At 52.3% G+C, this 19,315-nt stretch overlaps 1 protein-coding gene and 1 non-coding gene across 4 annotated transcripts; both read right to left on the reverse strand.

The window, feature by feature from the left end:
* Positions 1–272: 272 nt before the first annotated feature.
* Positions 273–18,229, reverse strand: KHDC4 (KH domain containing 4, pre-mRNA splicing factor). 3 transcript variants are annotated; one of them, XM_045982797.1, is made up of 14 exons: positions 18,132–18,229; positions 17,446–17,662; positions 14,016–14,144; positions 13,588–13,667; positions 11,597–11,649; positions 11,163–11,326; positions 10,188–10,399; positions 9,599–9,659; positions 6,982–7,039; positions 6,491–6,744; positions 4,749–4,922; positions 3,829–3,941; positions 2,535–2,626; positions 273–1,564 (listed from the first exon to the last, which is right to left on the reverse strand). In XM_045982797.1, the coding sequence occupies exons 1-14, from the start codon at positions 18,167–18,169 to the stop codon at positions 1,365–1,367; spliced, it is 1,845 nt and encodes a 614-aa protein (XP_045838753.1). In that variant the 5' UTR covers positions 18,170–18,229; the 3' UTR covers positions 273–1,364. The 3 variants fall into 3 exon arrangements, 2 of the variants coding, with proteins under 2 accessions (XP_045838753.1, XP_045838754.1); XR_006815560.1 differs by having other exon boundaries at positions 1,508–1,564; positions 3,829–3,913; XM_045982798.1 differs by lacking the exon at positions 273–1,564 and having other exon boundaries at positions 2,484–2,626; positions 3,829–3,913.
* On the reverse strand, positions 10,748–10,876 carry LOC123928556. Its single transcript, XR_006815764.1, has one exon. It is a non-coding gene; the product is annotated as a small Cajal body-specific RNA 4 (non-coding RNA).
* Positions 18,230–19,315: the final 1,086 nt, after the last annotated feature.

The raw sequence follows: 19,315 nt of genomic DNA on the forward strand, positions 1-19,315 counted from the left end.
TGTCACCCCCCCACGGACCGCGCTCGCAGGGGGGCACTAACGTCCGGGGAGGGGGGCGAGTCCGTCGGGACCTCCCGGCCTTCATCCGACTCGCAAGGGCTCACTCTGCAAGGGCATACACTCTAGGAACTGTGCAAACTTGCCGACCCCCGGCTTCGTTTCCCCGGGGGGGGGGGGGGGGGGCAGGCACACAGAATCTCGTCTCCCTCATCAAGAGAGGTTTGTAAATCCCAGCGTACGGGTGGGTTGTGCAAGAGAGAAGAGAAACCGCAGCGTATTTATACATTTATTTATAATGAAATTATGGTCTAAGTATTTACAACATATAGGAAACCAGAGAATGTGTATACAAAGCCAGCCTGCAAAGGACTCAGACGTGCGCAACTGACAGTCCGTATCCCAAACCACTCCTGGTTCAGCAGAAGCTCCTCCTTTCACACATCAGTATTTGATACAAAAAAGTTCTTTTGGCAAAACCTGTAATGTCATGCCAAGAAAAAGGACAAGTTGCCATTTCGGTCACTAAGTCCACCATCCGTCCTATCGTGAGCAGTCAAATCTCTACTTTAGCTGTGACCAGTTCTGAGACAGACCACCGTGTCTCACTTCTGTGCTGAGCTCTGACCAGCTTTGGATCAAGCAGTTTTCTCCGACCCGGCTGAAGACACGGAGCTCATGAAAAGGGCAATAAAAACTGCAATGACTTTCCGGGACTAGAGAGCCTGCGGGTGCCTGCTTTGTATCATCCCAATAAAAAGACATAATGAAGGGGAAAACCCTCCATTTTCCTACGCAGGATCCGGCTAAATCCAATAGCTTTAAATTAGTAAAACTGCATTTTCCAAAACAGAAGAGAATGCAAAAATCAAGTAAGGACGAACTGTTCTTAGTTTTAAAGGTGCTGAAAGGGAAGGATGGACTTAAAATCATCTCCGCACTAATACGTAGTAAGGCTTTGTTTGTAACCAGTTGTCAGCAAAATGGACCAAACAGTAGTAAATTACAAAGAAAACTTTCTTTTTGTCAAAATTGGGGGTCATTCATATGGAAGAGGCTGGACAGGTCAAATGTCTACTGGAGTGACCCTGCTGGGACGCTCTGCTGGACAAGCACATTTCACCGACTGTTAAAAAGCTTCTGAGACAAGTTTGTGATTTTAAGTAAATTTTAAGATACTATGCCACTGCAGAAACAAGGATGTTTAAAAAAGAATGAGACCCCTTTAAGAAAGGGGACACTGCATCTCTAACTTCTGCAAAGGTCCATGATGGTTCCCAGAAGAGGCCCCAGAGTCTTATTAAATCAAACGCATGCATTATTGCTAAAGAGAGTCACCGAGGGTCAAAGCTCTGTTCCGCTGTTTCCTATGGGGCCATCCAGAATGGCATCTGCTGTTTAGCTCGTGGTTGCGATGAAGGGTACTGATACCCCAGACTCCAGCCCTGTGGAAAACTACTTGCATTTTTATGGCCCCCGTGCTCCTCCTCTTCGTCCGACGAATCTGCAGCGTACGCCACCAACCCGAAGCCCTTCTCTGCAGTTTTCATCTTCTTGACCGGATAATCTAGAATAGAGAAGAACAACCCCAGCCCGTCCCCCACCAAGACAGAAAAAAAAAAAGATACCATAAATTCGTTAATAAAAAAAAGATGTTAATTGTAAGTGGTTAGTTGGACACCATTTTGAGGTCACAGGGTCAATGGTCACCCAAAAACGTTGAAGATCACACGAAAAACAGCACCAGCATCAGCAAATGTGAATCCACCAGAACCATGTAAGAAAACAGAGAAAGAAAACAGAAACACAAAATAATAAAAAAAAAAAAAAAAGAAAAAAAAGAAAAAAGAAAAAAAAGGAAAGTTAGCAAGTGAGTCTCTGGAGGCGGATACTTCACCTTTTAAAGAGTTAAAAGAAAAGAAGTTAAGAAAAGAAAATGTATTTTCTCCTGTTCGTTTTTATTAGGACTACAGGCAAAGAACGCAAGTGATCCCATATTCCTCTAAATTCTGGGCTACTGGGAGGCAACGTTTTTTTTAATAGCCACAGGCTGACGATTCACAACCAAAAGAGCTATGAGGAGAGACGTAGCTCCGTCCCAGTACAAAGAAAAATCAATCTTTTTTTAAAGTAGGCTCTACGCCCAACTCGGGGCTTGAGCTCATCTCCCCGAGGTCAAGAGTCTCCACGGACTGAGCCGGCCAGGCGCCCGGAATCGCACCCCTCAAGTCTGTGTCCGATCACCCCCAGGGGCGCAGACGGCAAATGCACAGCGACGAAAACTGGAAATGACCCTTCGTGAGCGTCTCCTAGGGCTTTTAGGGTGCTACGTATAAAACGTAACTTGACTAACTTTTCTAGACAAAATTCGAAAAGCCTGTGTAACTATATGCTGTCCTCCTAAAAACAAGAAAAAGTATCCTCTCAGCCTGTGGAATTTAGAAGTCGGAGTCGACGCCTGCATGAAAGTCAGGCTGGACGACTAGAACTCAGGAGCGGCCCCGGCAGCCGCACGTCCCCAGCCGCGCCGCACTCACCGTGGCCCCCTGCGCCGGCCCCGGAACCGTTCCTGTCCTCAGACTCCGCTTTCATTCCAGTCACTGGGAAGGCTGGTGGAGGCATCAACTGCCTGTGAGGAGAGAGACCGGGACAGCCTTTCAGACGGGTTCCACCGGCTGCGCTCCTCTGGCGGACTGTGGGAGCCCAGAACCCCGCGATCTCCACCGGCCGCGCCCCGCGAGCGGTCAGCAAGCTGTGAGAGCGCAAGGTGTTAGCCAGGCCCGGCCCCAAGCCATGCACTGCTCGGGAGAGCAGTCCCGTCTGAGGAAAGAACAGCATGGGGGGGGGGGTGTTAAGTACTAGATGGAAGCTGGACCCCCGTTCAAGCACCTCAATCCGTAATATTCTAGGATTCTTTTTTGTTTTTTTAAACATTTTATTTGAGACAGAGAGAGAGAATAGGAGCGGTGGTGGGGGTGTGGGGCAGGCAGGGAGAGATGCAGAGGGAGAGGGAGAGGTAGGTTTCCCGTTGAGCAGTGACCCCGATGTGGGGCTCGATCCCAGGACCCCAGGATTATGACCTGAGCTGAAGGCAGACACTGAACTGACTGAGCCCCTCCAGGCGCCCCAACAGTGTAGGATTCTAAGTAGCAAACACAGCTTGGGTAAGACTTCAGTCACTGGGGCACCCGGGTGGCTCAGTGGGTTAAGCCTCTGCCTTCGGCTCAGGTCATGGTCTCAGGGTTCTGGGATCGAGCCCCGCATCAGGCTCTCTGCTCGGCGGGGAGCCTGCTTCCCCCTCTCTCCCCGCCTGCCTCTCTGCCTACTTGTGATCTCTCTCTCTGTCAAATAAATGAATGAAATCTTTAAACAAAAAAAAGAAGACTTCAGTCACGGCCTACGCTTAGGAACACGGCCACGCTGCCCACAGTGCAGCAGAGGACGCCTGGTACAAGCACGGAGTGACTCAAAGCCCAGGGTAACTGCCCCGTGACTGTGAACAGGCAGCACCCTCCGTGAGTGCAGCGGTTATCAAAGAATAAAGGGGGGGCAGTTTATTTAAGCCAAAGGATTGCATTACACTTTGATCGATGGATTACTTTTTTTTTTTAAAGGAGGTTCCACACCCAGCGTGTAGCCCAGTGCGGGGAGTGAACTCACGACCCCGAGATCAAGACCTGGGCTGAGATCAAAAGTCTGACACTCAACCGCCGAATCACCAGGCGCCCCTACGTCACAGTTTTGAGAACACGGACGCTCACGGCGACGGAGCAACAGTGCAGACCGAGGACACCTGGGTACATTCACGCGACCGCGCTCCAACGGACTCACCTGTCCCTCTCTCGCTCTTTGCCTGAGGAACTTGCCGGCTTCGATCCTGCACCTTCAATCTCATTCTGACTGGAGAAGCCTGTACCTAAATTAGTCATATGAATGGGTCCATGCTATGAGCAGAAAAATACAGCGGCATTAGCAAACCTACGACTGCTGCAGTGACTTCAGCTCCTCAACGTAACTGTCAAGTGCCTCGTCTCTCTGGTCAGTGGCGGTGAGCTCACTACCCAGCCCTCTGGGACCTGGACACAACCACGGCTGGAGGAGACCTGGTCTCTCCCCGGAGCGCCTGCTCATGCTACACGGGTCTATTTCCAACTGTCCTTTCATAAACTAGAAAGGCGCGCCGCAGCCTGCTTCAAAGGACACTCCAGGGCTCTGGCCAAAAGTAAAGGTGCCTCTCCGGATAAAATGCGCCAACACCGCATGTTTATTTAGGCTAAACTCCACATTTCAACAGTATTTTAACGATCTCTTTACTTCAGTGACTACTTGTGTGACGCGTGTGCAGGGAACCAGTGTCTCCGCCCACCTTCGGTCATGCGTGGTGGAGCAGCGATAAACTGAGAGCCCAGGTTCAAGTACAAACCGTACCAGGTGAGTCAGAACCACCTGCGGCCATCAGGAGTGCCGCCCAGGGAAGAGCCAGCGTGGAATTCGACGGCCCTCCTTCTAGGCCCGAGTCACAGACCCTCCGCCTCTCTCCCCGTGGAGCGGTTATTTCCTTCTACTGCTCCAAAGACCAACCCACCCAAAGGGAGTCACTCTTGCTTTAAACTAACCCAAGGGGAAAAAACCTGATCTAAAGAAATCCGGTACTGGGGGATGCTGCATATGGATGTGGATGTGAGCTTATCTTTCTTTCGAGGCAGAATACGGTACAGTAAGATGAGGAAAGTAAGGGTATTTTATTTAACCTGGTATCCAAGAAGTCCAGACTCTCGCTCATCTGGCAGCTCCTCCGTGAATCGCCTCTTCTGCGCCTGGGGCTGAGCTGGGAGTGGGGGCGGGGGCGGGGGCGGGGGCTGGGGGCCCGCAGGCAGGGCGGTTTTGACAGGAGCGGCAGGAATGAAAGGCCCACTCATCGGACTCTGGGACCAAAACAAACCAAGGGGGAAAAAGGTGTGAGAATGTCCAGCCATAATAAGGAAAACAAAATCACAACAGACTTTAATGATCCACGCGTCCTAGAAATCCTGTGTCTCTAGTCCTTAGCCGCTGCCCTCTGGGATGTTTGCTGACGGGCGAGCCTGGCCTCCCCACCTCCGTGGTAGGGAGACCGACAGACACCCACAACCTCTCCCGTACTGGTGAACTCTAGGGAGAAACCTGCTGTGCCCTCGGGCTACTAGGGGCACAAACGACCAACAATAAAAATTCCAGCCACTCGGTCCAGAAGTTACCAAGCAGAACATTTTCCAACTCAGACCCCTCTAATCAATGTGATTAGCTCTTTCTGCATTTAAAAGGCTGCTAATGCTTATGGCAAAGTTCACTGCTGCTTCTAGGAGAATTGTTACAGCAAGAGTCTATCCGATGTTTTAAGAGATCGTTCCAGAAAGGAATAAGGACTGATCCAGGACTCATCAGAGAAAACAAGCACCTCTCAGAGGACTGCGCTCACAAAACGAACGGCTAACACCTGCTGAATGGGTCATCTCACTCAACCCTTGCAACCTCTCAGGTAGTATCGCAACGCCCATTTTCTAGAAGGAAACCAAAGCCTGGATAGGCCAAGCCACATCCCAGGATTACACAGCTCAATCACAGGAAAGCACGAGGAACCCACGCAGCCTATGTCTAAAGCCCAACCCTAAGGGCCGGCTCGGTCACACTCCTTTCTGGTTACAAAGCCACGTGGCTGAAAGCGGGAGGCCTACGGCAAGCGCAGAAGACAAGTAGTCAGGACCGGGGTCCCAGCCAGAACTGAGGGAAGCCTTCTGCTGTTTTACACTGGGCAGCCCCCTCCAGTGCTCACAGCCCACCAGTGCGGACTGGTTTAAGGCCACAAGCTCCCCTGGCCCGGGTATACGGCAAGAGGCCCACGGAGAAGGGCTCGCCATCAATGCACCTGCGTGCGCTCGCTTGCTTCTCCCCTGCCCCAGAGCAGGGCCGCACGCCGTCCACCTGGATGAGCTGCAACCACCCGTCCCTCAAGGTCCAGTTCCGCACGCGGTCTGACAACTACACAACAACATTCATAACCCTTCAGCTGGCAAAGCGCACGTCTCTTGGCCCCGAACTCCTGCACGGGGGCGTCCGTCTGGAAGACAAGCACCCCCGCTGCAGTCACGGGGAGGCGCGCAGGCCGCTCGCCAGCACTGGCATGGGGCACGTCCCCGCCGGGGGATCCAGTGTTCTCAGGGCCCGGCCACGGGCAGAGCCCGCGTGGCCCACCACACCTAACCCGCTGGCCGCACGGCCCTCCAGAGGAAGCTTCCAGACTCCTCTTCTAAACCACTGTCTGGTGGGAAGGCCCGTGCCACACATCCAGAGACCGTGGGCTGCAGCCGCACACCCACGCCAGCGGGGGACAGAGTACCTCCCGCGGCACAGAACCAAGACGCTCTCTCCTCCCGCAGGACACGGCCACCGCCGCACCTCGCCCCGAGCCACCTCTCCTGCGCTCAGTGGGTGCAGTGCGCGCCCGGCGGCCTACCTGGCCAGCGCCAGCGGGGGGCTGGACTTGCGTTATCGGGTACTGTGTTGGCACAGGGGGGCCTCCCGTAGGTAATGCCGGCAAGACTCCAGGTGCCAGAGAGACCGCTGGTGGCACCATGCTTGGGACTCCGTAGGGAGGCTGAACCGGCTGCTGAGGAGGGGGAACAACAGGGTAACCAGACTGATAGCCATTGGATGGATAATATGGTGGCTGAGGAGGGACACTACTTAGAGCAGAGGGTTGTGTATAGCCTGAGGGGGAAGAAAAAAAGTGTTTAATCAGCTGCAGCAAAATGAGACATTTTCGCTGAATATTAACCTACTCTCTAGGGAAGAAAAACACTGAGGGACGAATGGCTTCCCGCGTTACCGTAAGCTGCAGGGGAAACTGTCAGCGCTCCAGCACGGGCTAGCCCTGAACACCCTACTCTACACGCAAATACCGCTAACACACTACTTCTTTGCCGAAACACGTTGAGACATACACACCTGGTAAGGGCACAGCCGTGTTAATCTGATTCACAAATCTAGAATATTCAGCATGAACCTGCAAGAGAAGGAAAACGGATTTGTATGGGACGGTCCCGCTTCACGGAGTACTCGCGAGGGCCGATGAGACAACTTAGAACCAAAGCAACTAAGAACGGAAAATATTTTCACTGATCAGGTGTCTCTGGGTGGCTCAATGGGTTGTTAAAGCCTCTGCCTTTGGCTCAGGTCATGATTCTGGGGTCCCGGGATCGAGCCCCACATCGGGCTCCCTGCTCAGCGGGGAGCCTGCTTCGCCCTCTCCAGTTCCCCTGTGCTTGTGGTCCCTCTCTCTCACTGTATCTCTCTGTCGTAAATAAAATCTTTTAATACAAAATAAATAAAATTAAAAAACTATTTCTACTGATTTTTTAAAAAAGAAAAAATTTCCATTGACATTTCAACCAAATTTAGACTTGTTTAAGCTAAGTTTTGATAAGACACGGGGCGCCTGGCTGGCTCCGTCAGTGGAGCATAGTACTCTTGAGCTCAGGCTTGTGAGTTCAAGTCCCACACTGGGTGTAGAGATTACTTAAAAATACAATCTTAGGGGCGCCTGGGTGGCTCAGTGGGTTAAGCCTCTGCCTTCGCCTCAGGTCATGGTCTCAGGCCCCTGGGACTGAGCCCCATATTGCGCTCTCTGCTCAGCAGGGAGCCTGCTTCCTCCTCTCTCTCTGCCTGCCTCTCTGCCTGCTTGTGATCTGTCAAAAAAATAAATAAAATCTTTAAAAAATAATAATAAAATTTTAAAAAATCTTTAAAAAAAGTCCATCAGGGGCACCTGGGTGGCTCAGTCATTAAGCATCTGCCTTTGGCTTGGTTTCTGATCCCAGGGTGCTGGGATGAGTCCCACGTCGGTCTCCCTGCTCAGGTGGAAACCTGTTTCTCCCTCTGACCCTTCCCCCCTCATGCTCTCTTTCTCTCAAATAAAATCTAAAAAAAAACCAAAAAACAAAAAAATCCGTCAACCAAGGAGCACCTAGGTGACCTAGTCAGCTGAGCATCCAACTCCTGCTTTCAGCTCAGGCTGTGGTCTGATGGTCCTGGGATCGAGCCCTGCATCAGGCTCAAGCTCAGCACAGAGCCTGCTTGAGACTCTCCCTCTGCTCCTCCCTCCCTCTCTAAAAATAACAAAATTAAAAAAAGTAAAAAACTTAATCGGGGCAGCCTGGGTGGCTCAGTCAGTTATGTGTCTGCCTTCGGCTCAGGTCATGATCCCAGGATCCTGGGATCGAGTCCCGCATGGAGCTCCTTGCTCAGCAGGGAGCCTGCTGCTCCGTTCACGCACACACACACTCTGACAAATAAAATCTTTAAAAAAATCAACAAATCAATTAATTTTAATAAGGCACGCCCTATAAATTACTAAGCCAGGACTTGGCAATCAGGAGCTTCCTGAGTCGCCAAACTGGATTCAGTTCTGAGGCACAGGATCATCCAGAGCCAGAAAGAAAGTTAGGAAATTCCTAAGTTGTCAGTATACCTCCCACGAAGTCATTCATTCTTTTATTTACTGGACTTGTCCTCAAAGAGCTCAGGGCTCAGCATGGGTTCATGCAGCCCCGTCCAGCTGTTCGAGTCAGTAACTTCCCGTGGCGACAGGGACAGGAGATGGCCAGGGAAGTGCCCTGGTGCAAGGGACGGCAGAGCAGCTTACTTCCCGAGAGCACACGACACAGCTTCCCGAAAGGGCGCCCTTAAAATACCAAATACCAAAGACTGAACACATGCAACCCCCACTCCTGACTGCCTTGAGGGGCTCTACCTACGGTCCTACTGGTTTCACTCTCGGTTACTAGATTAGAGTAGAAAGAACGCGTGATCAAATCAACGACGAGGCCGAGGGCTCTGCTGACCGGTTGTAAACTACTCTAACTCTGGCCTCGCGAACAAGCGGAATTGGACTCCCACCGGTGAGCAACGTGGCCAAGACGGGAAGCACTGTTCAGTGACCCCCAACACGTGATTTTATGCGCTGTGCCATGGGTTTCAAAATTTCACACTGAGACAGTCCGTACAGGAGAAACGCATGCCAGCCAGGACCCCGGCCGGGGACGTCTGTCTTCCTTACGAGAACGTGAGTTGCTAGAGTGGTGAACCGCTTCCAAAACTCCCGTCCGCCCGGAACCTCAGAACATGACCGTATTTGGCAACCAGGTCTTTGCAGACGCAGGGCGTTAGCATGAAGTCATGCGGGCTCATGGGGGGTCCTAAATGCAAGGACTGCAGCCCTTCAAGGGACAGACAGACAAGGAGACACAGGAGTAGGCCAGGAGACGACAGGGCAGAGAATGCAGCTCTGCTGACATGGGGAAAGTGCAGAGGCCGGCATGCCAGGAGAGCCACGGAACATTCTCCCTCACGGCATTCGTTCAGAAGGAACCAACCCTGCCCACACTTTGATTCTCAATGTCTGTCTGGCTTCCTGAACAGCGAGAGAATAACTCTCTGTTGTTTTAAGGCCCCCGGGGTGTGGGCCTTTGGTTGGGAGCCCTGGGAAGCCAACAAGGTGGGCAGAGAGCCGAGGCCCAGCCCCGCAGAGCAGCGCTCCTCCGCGGCAGGCGCGGGCATCACTCACTGTTTGCAAGAGGTTCTCACAGAGCTTCTTGGCGGCAGCCAGGCCTTCTGGTTTGGGGTGACTGCAAAGAAGTAAAATCCGAGAAGTCAAGCACGAGGGAAGGACACAGAATGCTGGTTCCACTTTGCACGCTGCTCACAAACAATATGCTCTACCCAGCACCAACATAGCTGCTGAAAATCACGACCTAAAGTCTCATGAGCCCTTTAACCTGTAACTAATATCGTGAGGACAAATATTGTATTTGTCTGAGATACAGGCATTAAAAAAAATTTAACAGTCACTAAGATAGCCCTAAAATGCGTTAATATCAAAGGAGGTTTAAATGCAGATGACGTTAGGCTCATGACAGCCATTTCAGGGTCACAGCTCGGTATAAAACCCAAGAACCTGAACACTAAAGATAACCCCGCCTCCTAATTCAACAGTTCTTACTAAGGACATGATGAAACAGTCACTGCTCAGCACTGGCCCCCCGTCCTCAGGTTACCGTTAATTAACCCTATTTCTTTCCTCCCGCGGCATCGCTCCTGCCCGAACCGAGCAGCGGACGCGCGTTCACACAGCAAGCGTGCGGCCCCACACGTACCTAATGTAAATGTACATAGGTTCGAAAGCTTCTCGGCCGGATGCTGGCTCGATGCAGCCCGAGCCCTTGCCTCTGAGGAAGACTTTGGCGCCCGTTTCAATCTGAATGTGCTGCAAATAGGAGCAGCCTGGACCTTCCACTTTCTCCTTGACATTGAAGGTGGGCACAGCGTGTTCCAGACCCACAAATAATTTGTCTTGAACGTAATGCAGCTATAGGACAGAACAGCTCAGATTAAAAACGCGGCACACGATGAAGTCCTAATCCTGAAAATCGTTTTGCACAAAACTTTACTAGTCCAGATACTTCTAATCCCTGCCAGAACAGGGATCCCCTGGACGTTGCCCCAAGAGCCCACAGAAGCCAACGCACAAAGCAGCTTCATGTGGAGCAGCGGTACCGCGGGCCACAGACCTACCGAGGACAGTAGCCCCTTCCTCTGTTCAGCAAAATCTACTTAACAGGTGCAGAGCAAAGACTCACTACTACGTGCTCCCACGGCCCCTGACTGCTGTAGGTCAGTGGGAACCCCGAGCACAGTCTTCTGTGAAACGAGAGAGGCATGTCGGGTCGTACAGTCAGCCCTGTGGTGTCCTCCGCCGAGGGCTGCTCTCTCCCACCCTGTTTTCTAGGAGGATTGTATCAGCAGAGTCTTACTTCACCAGACTCCGCCTTCTTAGTCCTCCAGCTGCCGTCCCAGGGACAGACACGTAAGCCAACCGCTACCTTCCAAATGTACACTGTGGGCACGCCTGGATCTATCGATGCCCTTTCTAGAATATACCAAAGTGAAGAGATGTGTGTTCCGACGTTCACTGCATCACAGAACATGAAATGGTCCCTTAAATGGGATGCGTCAGCCGGTCAGCCCCAGGCTGGACGTCAGGACGTTCGTTCCCAATTTCCATATCATTTGGCATGTTATCACTTCTACAGAAATGACAAAGCTGCTCGTCAGCTCTCCACTGAACATACCCCTGACTGGAAGGGAGGCTTCTGGCTGACGGCGGGAGACAACTGTGCGATGGGCGCTGGCTGGTGATACACAGTGACTGTCGCACCGTTGAAAGTTGGACTCGTCCCCGTGGCAGCTTTGACCACCCCGTTGGTGATAATTTCTTTGATTCGGTTTACGGCTCCTACGGAAAAAGTGAGATATGATACAGAGAAATAAATGAACTGACTGGAACCCACGGACAGGCCCAGGCCAATGCGCAACCACCCCTGTACCAACCCACTCTACAGGACACCCCGACACACGGTCCACGGCCTCTCTACTCCTCCAGCACACGCACGAGCAGTTCGTACGCAAGTCACGACAGCTGCCGCAACCTTGGGCCAACTTACTCTACACTGCCCCGTGCTTTGTCCTTCACAGAGAGGGGGATGTAAACCAAACCATTACTTACTGTCCACTAATTCCCGTGTCTGGCCCTGAACGTGAAGGTATAACGGACGATCCCTACAAAGAGAAACACAAAACGATGATCCCAAACCGCGCACATGCGAAGGAACCAAACGGGTCACCAGATCCAGTCTGTCATGTTTACAGTTTCCAAGTAAGAAAATGGGACTACGTACAAGAAGATGGCTGTTGCCGACGTCTATGAACGTGGTTTTACAGCTAATAAATAAGCTTTTCTGGTTGCATCACATTAACTCGTCCACACATGGATCAAATCTGTTCTTATGGGCTCATGAACACTGGCAAGTAGTCAACAGAAACAACCTGACATCTAAGAACAAAAGTCCTTCTTGTTGGTTGTCGAACAGGAGGGGCAGTTGTGCTCCAAATTAAAGGGGCAAAGTGACGGCAGCCTGTGGACCACGCCTGTGAAGCCCGCAACCCAGGGGACTCTAGATTTTTTTTTTAAGATTTACTTATTTATTTATTTGACAGACAGAGATCACAAGTAGACACAGAGGCAGGCAGAGAGAAAGAGGAGGGAAGCAGGCTCCCTGCTAAGCAGAGAGCCTGATGCGGGGCTTGATCCCAGGACCCTGGGATCATGACCTGAGCTGAAAGCAGAGGCTTTAACCCACGGAGCCACCCAGGCGCCCCGTGGGGACTCTAGATTTTTTTTTTTTTTTTTTAAGGATTTTATTTATTTATTTGACAGAGAGAGATCACAAGCAGGCAGAGAGGCAGGCAGAGAGAGAGAGAGAGAGAGAGGGAAGCAGGCTCCCTGCTGAGCAGAGAGCCCGATGCGGGACTTGATCCCAGGCCCCTGAGATCATGACCTGAGCCAAAGGCAGAGGCTTAAACCACTGAGCCACCCAGGCGCCCAGGACTCTAGATTTTTAATGTAAAGTGGCTTAGATTCTGATTTTCATCATAATAATGAAGATCATCAAAAACCATAGTTAATATAAAGCTGTAGGTAAAATAATAACAGTATTTAAAGCCAAAAATTTCAAAACAGCAAATACTACACATACAGAATTGAAATATGTTCCTGGTTTCAGGTCGGGACCAAGTTTTTTTTTTTTTTAAGATTTTATTTATTTGACAGAGAGATCACAAGCAGGCAGAGAGGCAGGCAGAGAAGAGAGGGAGAAGCAGGCTCCCCGCCGAGCAGGGAACCCGATACAGGGCTCGATCCCAGAACCCTGGGATCACGATCCGAGCCGAAGGCAGCTGCTCAACCAATTGAGCCACCCAGGTACCCTGTCTCAGGTGGGGACCAAGTTTTGCCTCCTAATTATATTTAGTTTAAGCCAGTGTGGAAAATGTCACAGTACCTGACTACCTGCCCTCAAAACCAAGCCATGGGAGGGATTTAACCATAGGGGACAAAAATCTGTCAGCCGAAAACCTCACTGCCATCAGAGAGGCAACGAGCTGTCTGATGAAAGGAGATGGGTTTTTTTGTTGTTGTTTTTTAAAGATTTTATTTGACAGACAGAGATTGTAAGTAGGCAGAGAGGCAGGCAGAGAGGGAGGGAAGCAGGCTCCCCGCTGAGCAGAGCTCGATGTGGGGCTCGATCCCAGGACCTGAGCCGAAGGCAGAGGCTTTAACCCACTGAGCCACCCAGGTGCCCCAGGACGTGTTTTTTAAAAGGGAGATTACAACAACGTACAGACCCTTTTGTTGGGGGACATATTTCCATACAAAAGTTTAGAAACATATATATTAAACATAGAAATTATCTCATTTTACATATCTCCTCCAATAAAAAGTCACCTGTGAAATAAAAAAATCCAAAGAACAGGAAAGCAAGCAGCGGCCACCATCCCTTATGCGTGTTGGAGACACTCTAAATTCTACTACAGAGCGTGTGTATACACACACCGAGCTACTAACCCAGTGTCTGCACGGATCTCCTACGAACAAAAAATACAAAACTAACGTGAGCCACGTGTCCAAACTTTCCCCAAAGAGAGGATGTGCATACACACCCTGGTCCCACTTTGGCCTTCTCCTCAGCGGTCATGAATCTCCCTCGAGTTGACACGGCAGCCCCACTAAGTCGGCTGATCTGAAAGGGAAACGTTCTGTTAGAAAGAAGATGCAGCAATGGGCCTATTTCAACGACAGGCAGAAAGGACGCCCCCCCCCCCACTCATTCGCTACCCCACCATTGAGGAACCAGTTCCCTCCTGCATCTGAAACCTCAACTCCGTCGTTTCTTGCTCGGCTGAGCCGGGGAGCCCGCCCACACCTGTTTCTCTACCTTCCCTGAGAAGTTCCCCTGCAGTTAACTGAACCCAATCCTGACTCTGGAGAGTAGGACCCAAAGCCACCCGTCAACACCTGACCGCTGTCTGTCTGCTTTCCCGACTGCAGCTGCCGGCCACCTTCCCCCCAGGCCCCAACGTCTGCCCACCTCGTCCTGAGTCTGCCCTCGAGTCAGCAGGTTCCGGCACGTGAGAGGCACATCGTTGATCTCGACCTCAGCTACCACCAGGTCATCCTTGCTTTTACTGCTGGCGAGGCCTTTGCCAGCAGCCTGAAGCTACGAGAGAGAAACTCCGTAAGACGACAGAAGGCTCCTGCTGTGCAATCCACAGGCGCCCCTTCCTGGGTCCCACCTCCGGCACCTTACTGCTCCCTTCATGTGCCTCCAACACCCCTGGAAACACTCCTGGTCATTCTGCGAAGATGAAATCACAAGTGAGCAAAACCTCACTAAGCGGACACCAAGCACTGTCAATTTACTTGAAGGCAATCATCAGATGTCTCTGGATCCTTGGCCCCGTGGCTTTTCTATGACCGCGTAACCCCAGAAACCCTACGGACTAGAAGCTGCCATCTCCACGAGGAAAAATAAAAGACTGCGTGTGGTCTGATACAGGGCAGAGTCCAGGGCGCGGTGCGGAGTCCTGCAACCCACGCGCCTCATCTGCGGACCGGGACGCGGCCTTCGTGCCAACACTGCAGCTACAACGTATCCCGTGCGACTGGCCCCGTCCTCGCGACGATCTGGAAAACCCGCGAAGTTTATCTAATGGACAACCCATTACTCTCTAATAAGGAAGAACTAGGAGAATGAATGAAATGCCAAGCAAAATCCTGAAATCTGATCCGGTTTCTCTCAATTTAACCTACGGACAACTCCAGATACCGGATCGGAGTTATCTGAACAAATTTTCATCCCAAGACGTCCTTCCGCAACCCTTTGAGGCCTTGGACCAATGTTCAGCAAATCTGCTCAAAGGAGATAAAATACAGTGAACTTCTTAATGTGTTAGATACATTGTAAAAAGATTTATTTACTTATTTTAGAGAGAAGGAAAGGGAGACTCTGGAGCAGACCACACCCAGCATGGAGCCCAACACAGGGCTAGATCTCACGGTCGCAAAACCAGGCCTGGAGCCAAAATTAAGGACCGGATGCTGAACGGACCGAGCCACCAGGCGCCCCACATCAGACAGTATTTCACAACGTGTAGTCACAAACTACACGACTCCACAAGGTCTCATCTTTGTTCAGCCCCTGCTCAGTCCTGGCCATCATCAAAGGTGCTTGACAGCGCTACCCCACGGGACTCCCTGTGGTGACACAGGTGTTCGCGACCTGCCGGGACAGCCGGGGCCACAGCCCCATGTCCAAAGGCGGTGACAAAGAGCTGAATTTTGAATTTTAATTCAAATTTTATTTATTTATTTACTTATTTAAAGATTTTATTTATTTGACAGAGATCACAGGTAGGCAGAGAGGCAGGCAGAGAGAGAGGAGGAAGCAGGCTCCCCGCTGAGCAGAGAGCCCGATGCGGGGCTCGATCCCAGGACCCTGAGACCATGACCCGAGCCGAAGGCAGAGGCTCAACCCACTGAGCCCCCCAGGCGCCCCCAAATTCTAACTTGAACAGCTACATGCGGCTAGTGACTACTGTCGTGGACCACACAGCTGTGTCACCAACCCTATCAGAAGAGGAAACTGAGGCCCCACGAACTATCTAAGCCACACAGCCAGTAACTGAGAACCCTCGGCGTCAAGTCTGGTTCTAAATCCACGCTCTCTCCTGCTGTGCTCAACCGCTTCTCAGAGGAACCGCGTGAATAAACAACAAACGCCAGTGTTAAGAATGTGAACACTCAAGCAGCCCTCCACCTCAGTGCGCCGCCACCATTTCCCCGCAGAACTCAGAAACGCACAGTGCGCTCAGTCTTTGCAAATAGTAACAATACAAGGAATAATGAACTTCCAATTCACTAGAAGTTCCCAGCAATTCTGCACAACTTGAGTATTTAAACATCCAGATAGGGGCGCCTGGGTGGCTCAGTGGGTTAAAGCCTCTGCCTTCGGCTCAGGTCATGATCCCAGGGTCCTGGGATCGAGCCCCACATCGGGCTCTCTGCTCCGCGGGAAGCCTGCTTCCTCCTCTCTGCCTGCCTCTCTGCCTGGTTGTGATTTCTCTCTGTCAAATAAATAAAATATTAAAAAATAAATAAATAAAATAAAATAAACATCCAGATAAACAATGGCTGTTCTGTGGCCATTACACGAATCCACTGGCCGGCTAACAAAAAATCGTCACCCCCCCAGCGATACCAATGTCCCTGACAAGTAAAAACTGTCCAAGTTCAAGGTGAACAACTGACGTTTGGATATAATTGCCACAAACATGCTAATTAACACATTCGTCACTCACCCAAATTGCATTTCCAAACACAGAACCCATCTCGTCACTGGAAGGCAATTTTTAATTGAAGCCCAAAGAACTTTTTCTCAAATGAGAATTATAAAGGAATGAGCTGCCTTAGAACACACTGAATTCTCCAACGGCAGCGGCTTTCCAGCAAAAGCTAAATCCCGACTGTCGGAAACAACTCTGAAGTCAGACATGTGCATTACTGATCGTACACAATTTACGCTCAGGAGCTGCACTTCTCTCCTCTGTGAACTGGAGACAGTAATCCACCCCGTCACACTGCTGCAGAGCCCGCTTAAGGGCAGAGCGCGCACTCCAGCAACACAAACAGCCACGACACTCGTGACTCTGCAGGAGGACTCTTGTCCCCTATGGCAGCAGAAATTGAAGACTTCAAAGTTCAGATCCTTCCTAGTTCTAAAATTTTAATTATACCAGAAATTCTGCAAAATGACCAAATAATTTCCTCAATTTCTGTGAAAACAGCAAAACCACAACGTATCAATCACTCATTTCACTTCACATTCGATTACGCTGTAGGCAGTCACTGAAAACCTAGAGTCTGGAGACCTTTATACGTATGCATTTGCTTTTTAGTATAGCTGACTAGAGACATTTTTTTTTTTATTTTATTTATTTGTCAGAGAGAGAGAGATCACAAGTAGGCAGAGAGGCAGGCGGGGTGGGGGGGGGAGCAGGCTCCCCCGCTGAGCAGAGAGCCCGTTGCGGGACTCGATCCCAGGACCCAGAGACCATGACCTGAGCTGAAGGCAGAGGCTTTAACCCACTGAGCCACCCAGGCGCCCTGAACAACATTTTAAAGCTCCCTTGATTTACATGAAGGTCTCCTGACCTCAGCGAAAATGCACATGTATTGAAAAACATGTTACACGGTCCCTTTACACCACTACGTCGATAGAAAGTAAACTGAATTAAGTGAACAAAGACAAAATCAACTATCTGGTCCATAAATGTAAGCAAACCAACCAAAATCGCCTTGAAAAAGCAAATGACAAAACGCCACGTGACGCATTCTAAAACTAAGTGATCTTTAAATTACCGTGACCCTGTTTTCTCCTTAACACAAATAACTGTGATTACAGGGTTACAAAATAACCCTACTGAAGTGGGCCTTAGCAGAGGCCCTCCCGCTTCCCCTACCTTCTCAGCAGCGTTCTGGGCCGGCTTCAGCTTCCCCTTGGCCATGAGCATGGCATTGATCTTGGCGGCAACAGCAGCAGCAGCATCCAAGGCGCCAGAAGGAGCGGCCGCGGAGCCCCCAGGGCTTCCCCCACTGCTGGGAACCTCCGCCCCCGGGGCCGACGGTGGGAGGAAGAGGAGGGGGGCCGGAGCGGGCTGGTCCCATTTGCTGCGGCGCCTACAGAGGAGAAAGGAAAACATCAGGCCCCGGAGCGTCCACTGCGGTGACTCCTCCCTTGCTCGCTTCGGCACCCCGCCTCCCCGACGCGGCCTTCACAGCCCCGAGACTGCGATCAAGATTCAGATCCCCGTCTCGACCCCGACGGTCGCGGCAGGTCTGCTCGCTGCGCTCAGCCCTTTTCCGCGCCGCGTCCCTCTCCAGCACTCCCTTCCGTCGCACATGCCCTCGGCCTCCTCTGCCTCTCGGCCGGGCCTTCCCGAGGTCCCTGCTTCCCTGCTGCCCCCGGCCCCCGCCGGCCTTTCTCGGGAGCCCCAGGGCCTGCTCACCACCCTTCTCCCCGAAAGCCCGGCCCTCCGGCGCGCACACCGCCCAGTGGAGCGCCCCCGCCCGGACGCAGCTCCCCGCGGCCCCCCCGCCTCTCCTCCGCCCCCGGCGCGCTGCGATGCCGCCGCCCGCGAAGCTTTACCCGCCGGCCCCGGGATGCGTCGCGCTCCCCGCGGACATGGCGACCGGCTCTGCTCAACCACCCGCCAACTACCCCGCTACCACCTTCCCGTCACTTCCGCCCCCAACGCCCTCACGCACAGCCCCTTCCGGTCGTAAGGAGACGCTGTTCCGGTGAAAGCGTCGCTTCCAATTGGACTCCTGTTGATTTCCCGGCGGCCGGCGTCGTCGGAGACGGGTAGGGCGTGCCCCTCCTGCGCGCGTCCTGCCCTTGAGAAAGATGGCTGCCGGAGCGCGCGTCCCGGCGGGATCGGGGCGAGCAGCCCCATGTTTGTTGTGGGCAAGGCGGTCGCCGGCCAGACAATACGCAGGAGTCCGGGAATCGAACGGGTTTCTCCCCGCGTGCGGCCACGACCTCCGGCTGGGAACGAGCCTTCGCCACTCTGGCCCGCCGCACGTCTCCGTTACCTGTTTAGGAAAAGGCCAGTGGCTCGTCCCAAAGGCCACGTGAAGACTGGTTCTACGTCGGCGCGACAGCCGCTGCTTCCAGAGCAGGGGCTCGGGGGGCGCCGCGAGGGGGCGCCGGCGCGCGGGCGGGCGGGCGAGCGGAGGGAGGGCGGGGCCGGCCCGGGTGGACGGTGTTGGGGGCTCGCGGGCTGCAGGGAGGCTCGGCTGGATGGACAGCTTGCAGTGCTCCTTTCTTTTCTTTTTTTAAAGATTTTGTTTGTTTGTCAGAGAGAGAGCAAGGGCTTACGCAGGGGAGCAGCAGGCAGAGGGCGAGGGAGAAGCAGGCTCCCCACCGAGTAGGGCGCCGGACGCGGGCTCCATCCCAGGACTCTGGGGTCCCGACCGCAGCAGACGCCCCGCCCGCCGAGCCGCCCCAGGCGTCCCAGTGCTCTTTTCCGAATGAGTTTACGTCCTGGTGAGATTCTGAGATTCATTCGAAATCCAAATTCCTGTTTTCCCTTCAGCATTTAATAAATGTCCTTTCCAGGGCGCCCGGGTGGCTCAGTCGGTTAAGCCACTGCCCTTAGCTCGGGTCATGATCCCGAGTCTCGGAATCGAGTCCGCATCGAGCTCCCAGCTCCGCGGGGCGTCTGCTTGTCCCTCTGACCTTCTCCCCTCTCATGTTCTCTCCCTCTCAGATAAATAAATAAAACCTTAAAAAAAAAAAAAAAAAAAAAAAAAGTCCTGGGCGCCTGGGGG

Source organism: Meles meles, chromosome 17, assembly GCF_922984935.1.
Source record: "Meles meles chromosome 17, mMelMel3.1 paternal haplotype, whole genome shotgun sequence".
Taxonomy (NCBI): Eukaryota; Metazoa; Chordata; class Mammalia; order Carnivora; family Mustelidae; genus Meles; species Meles meles.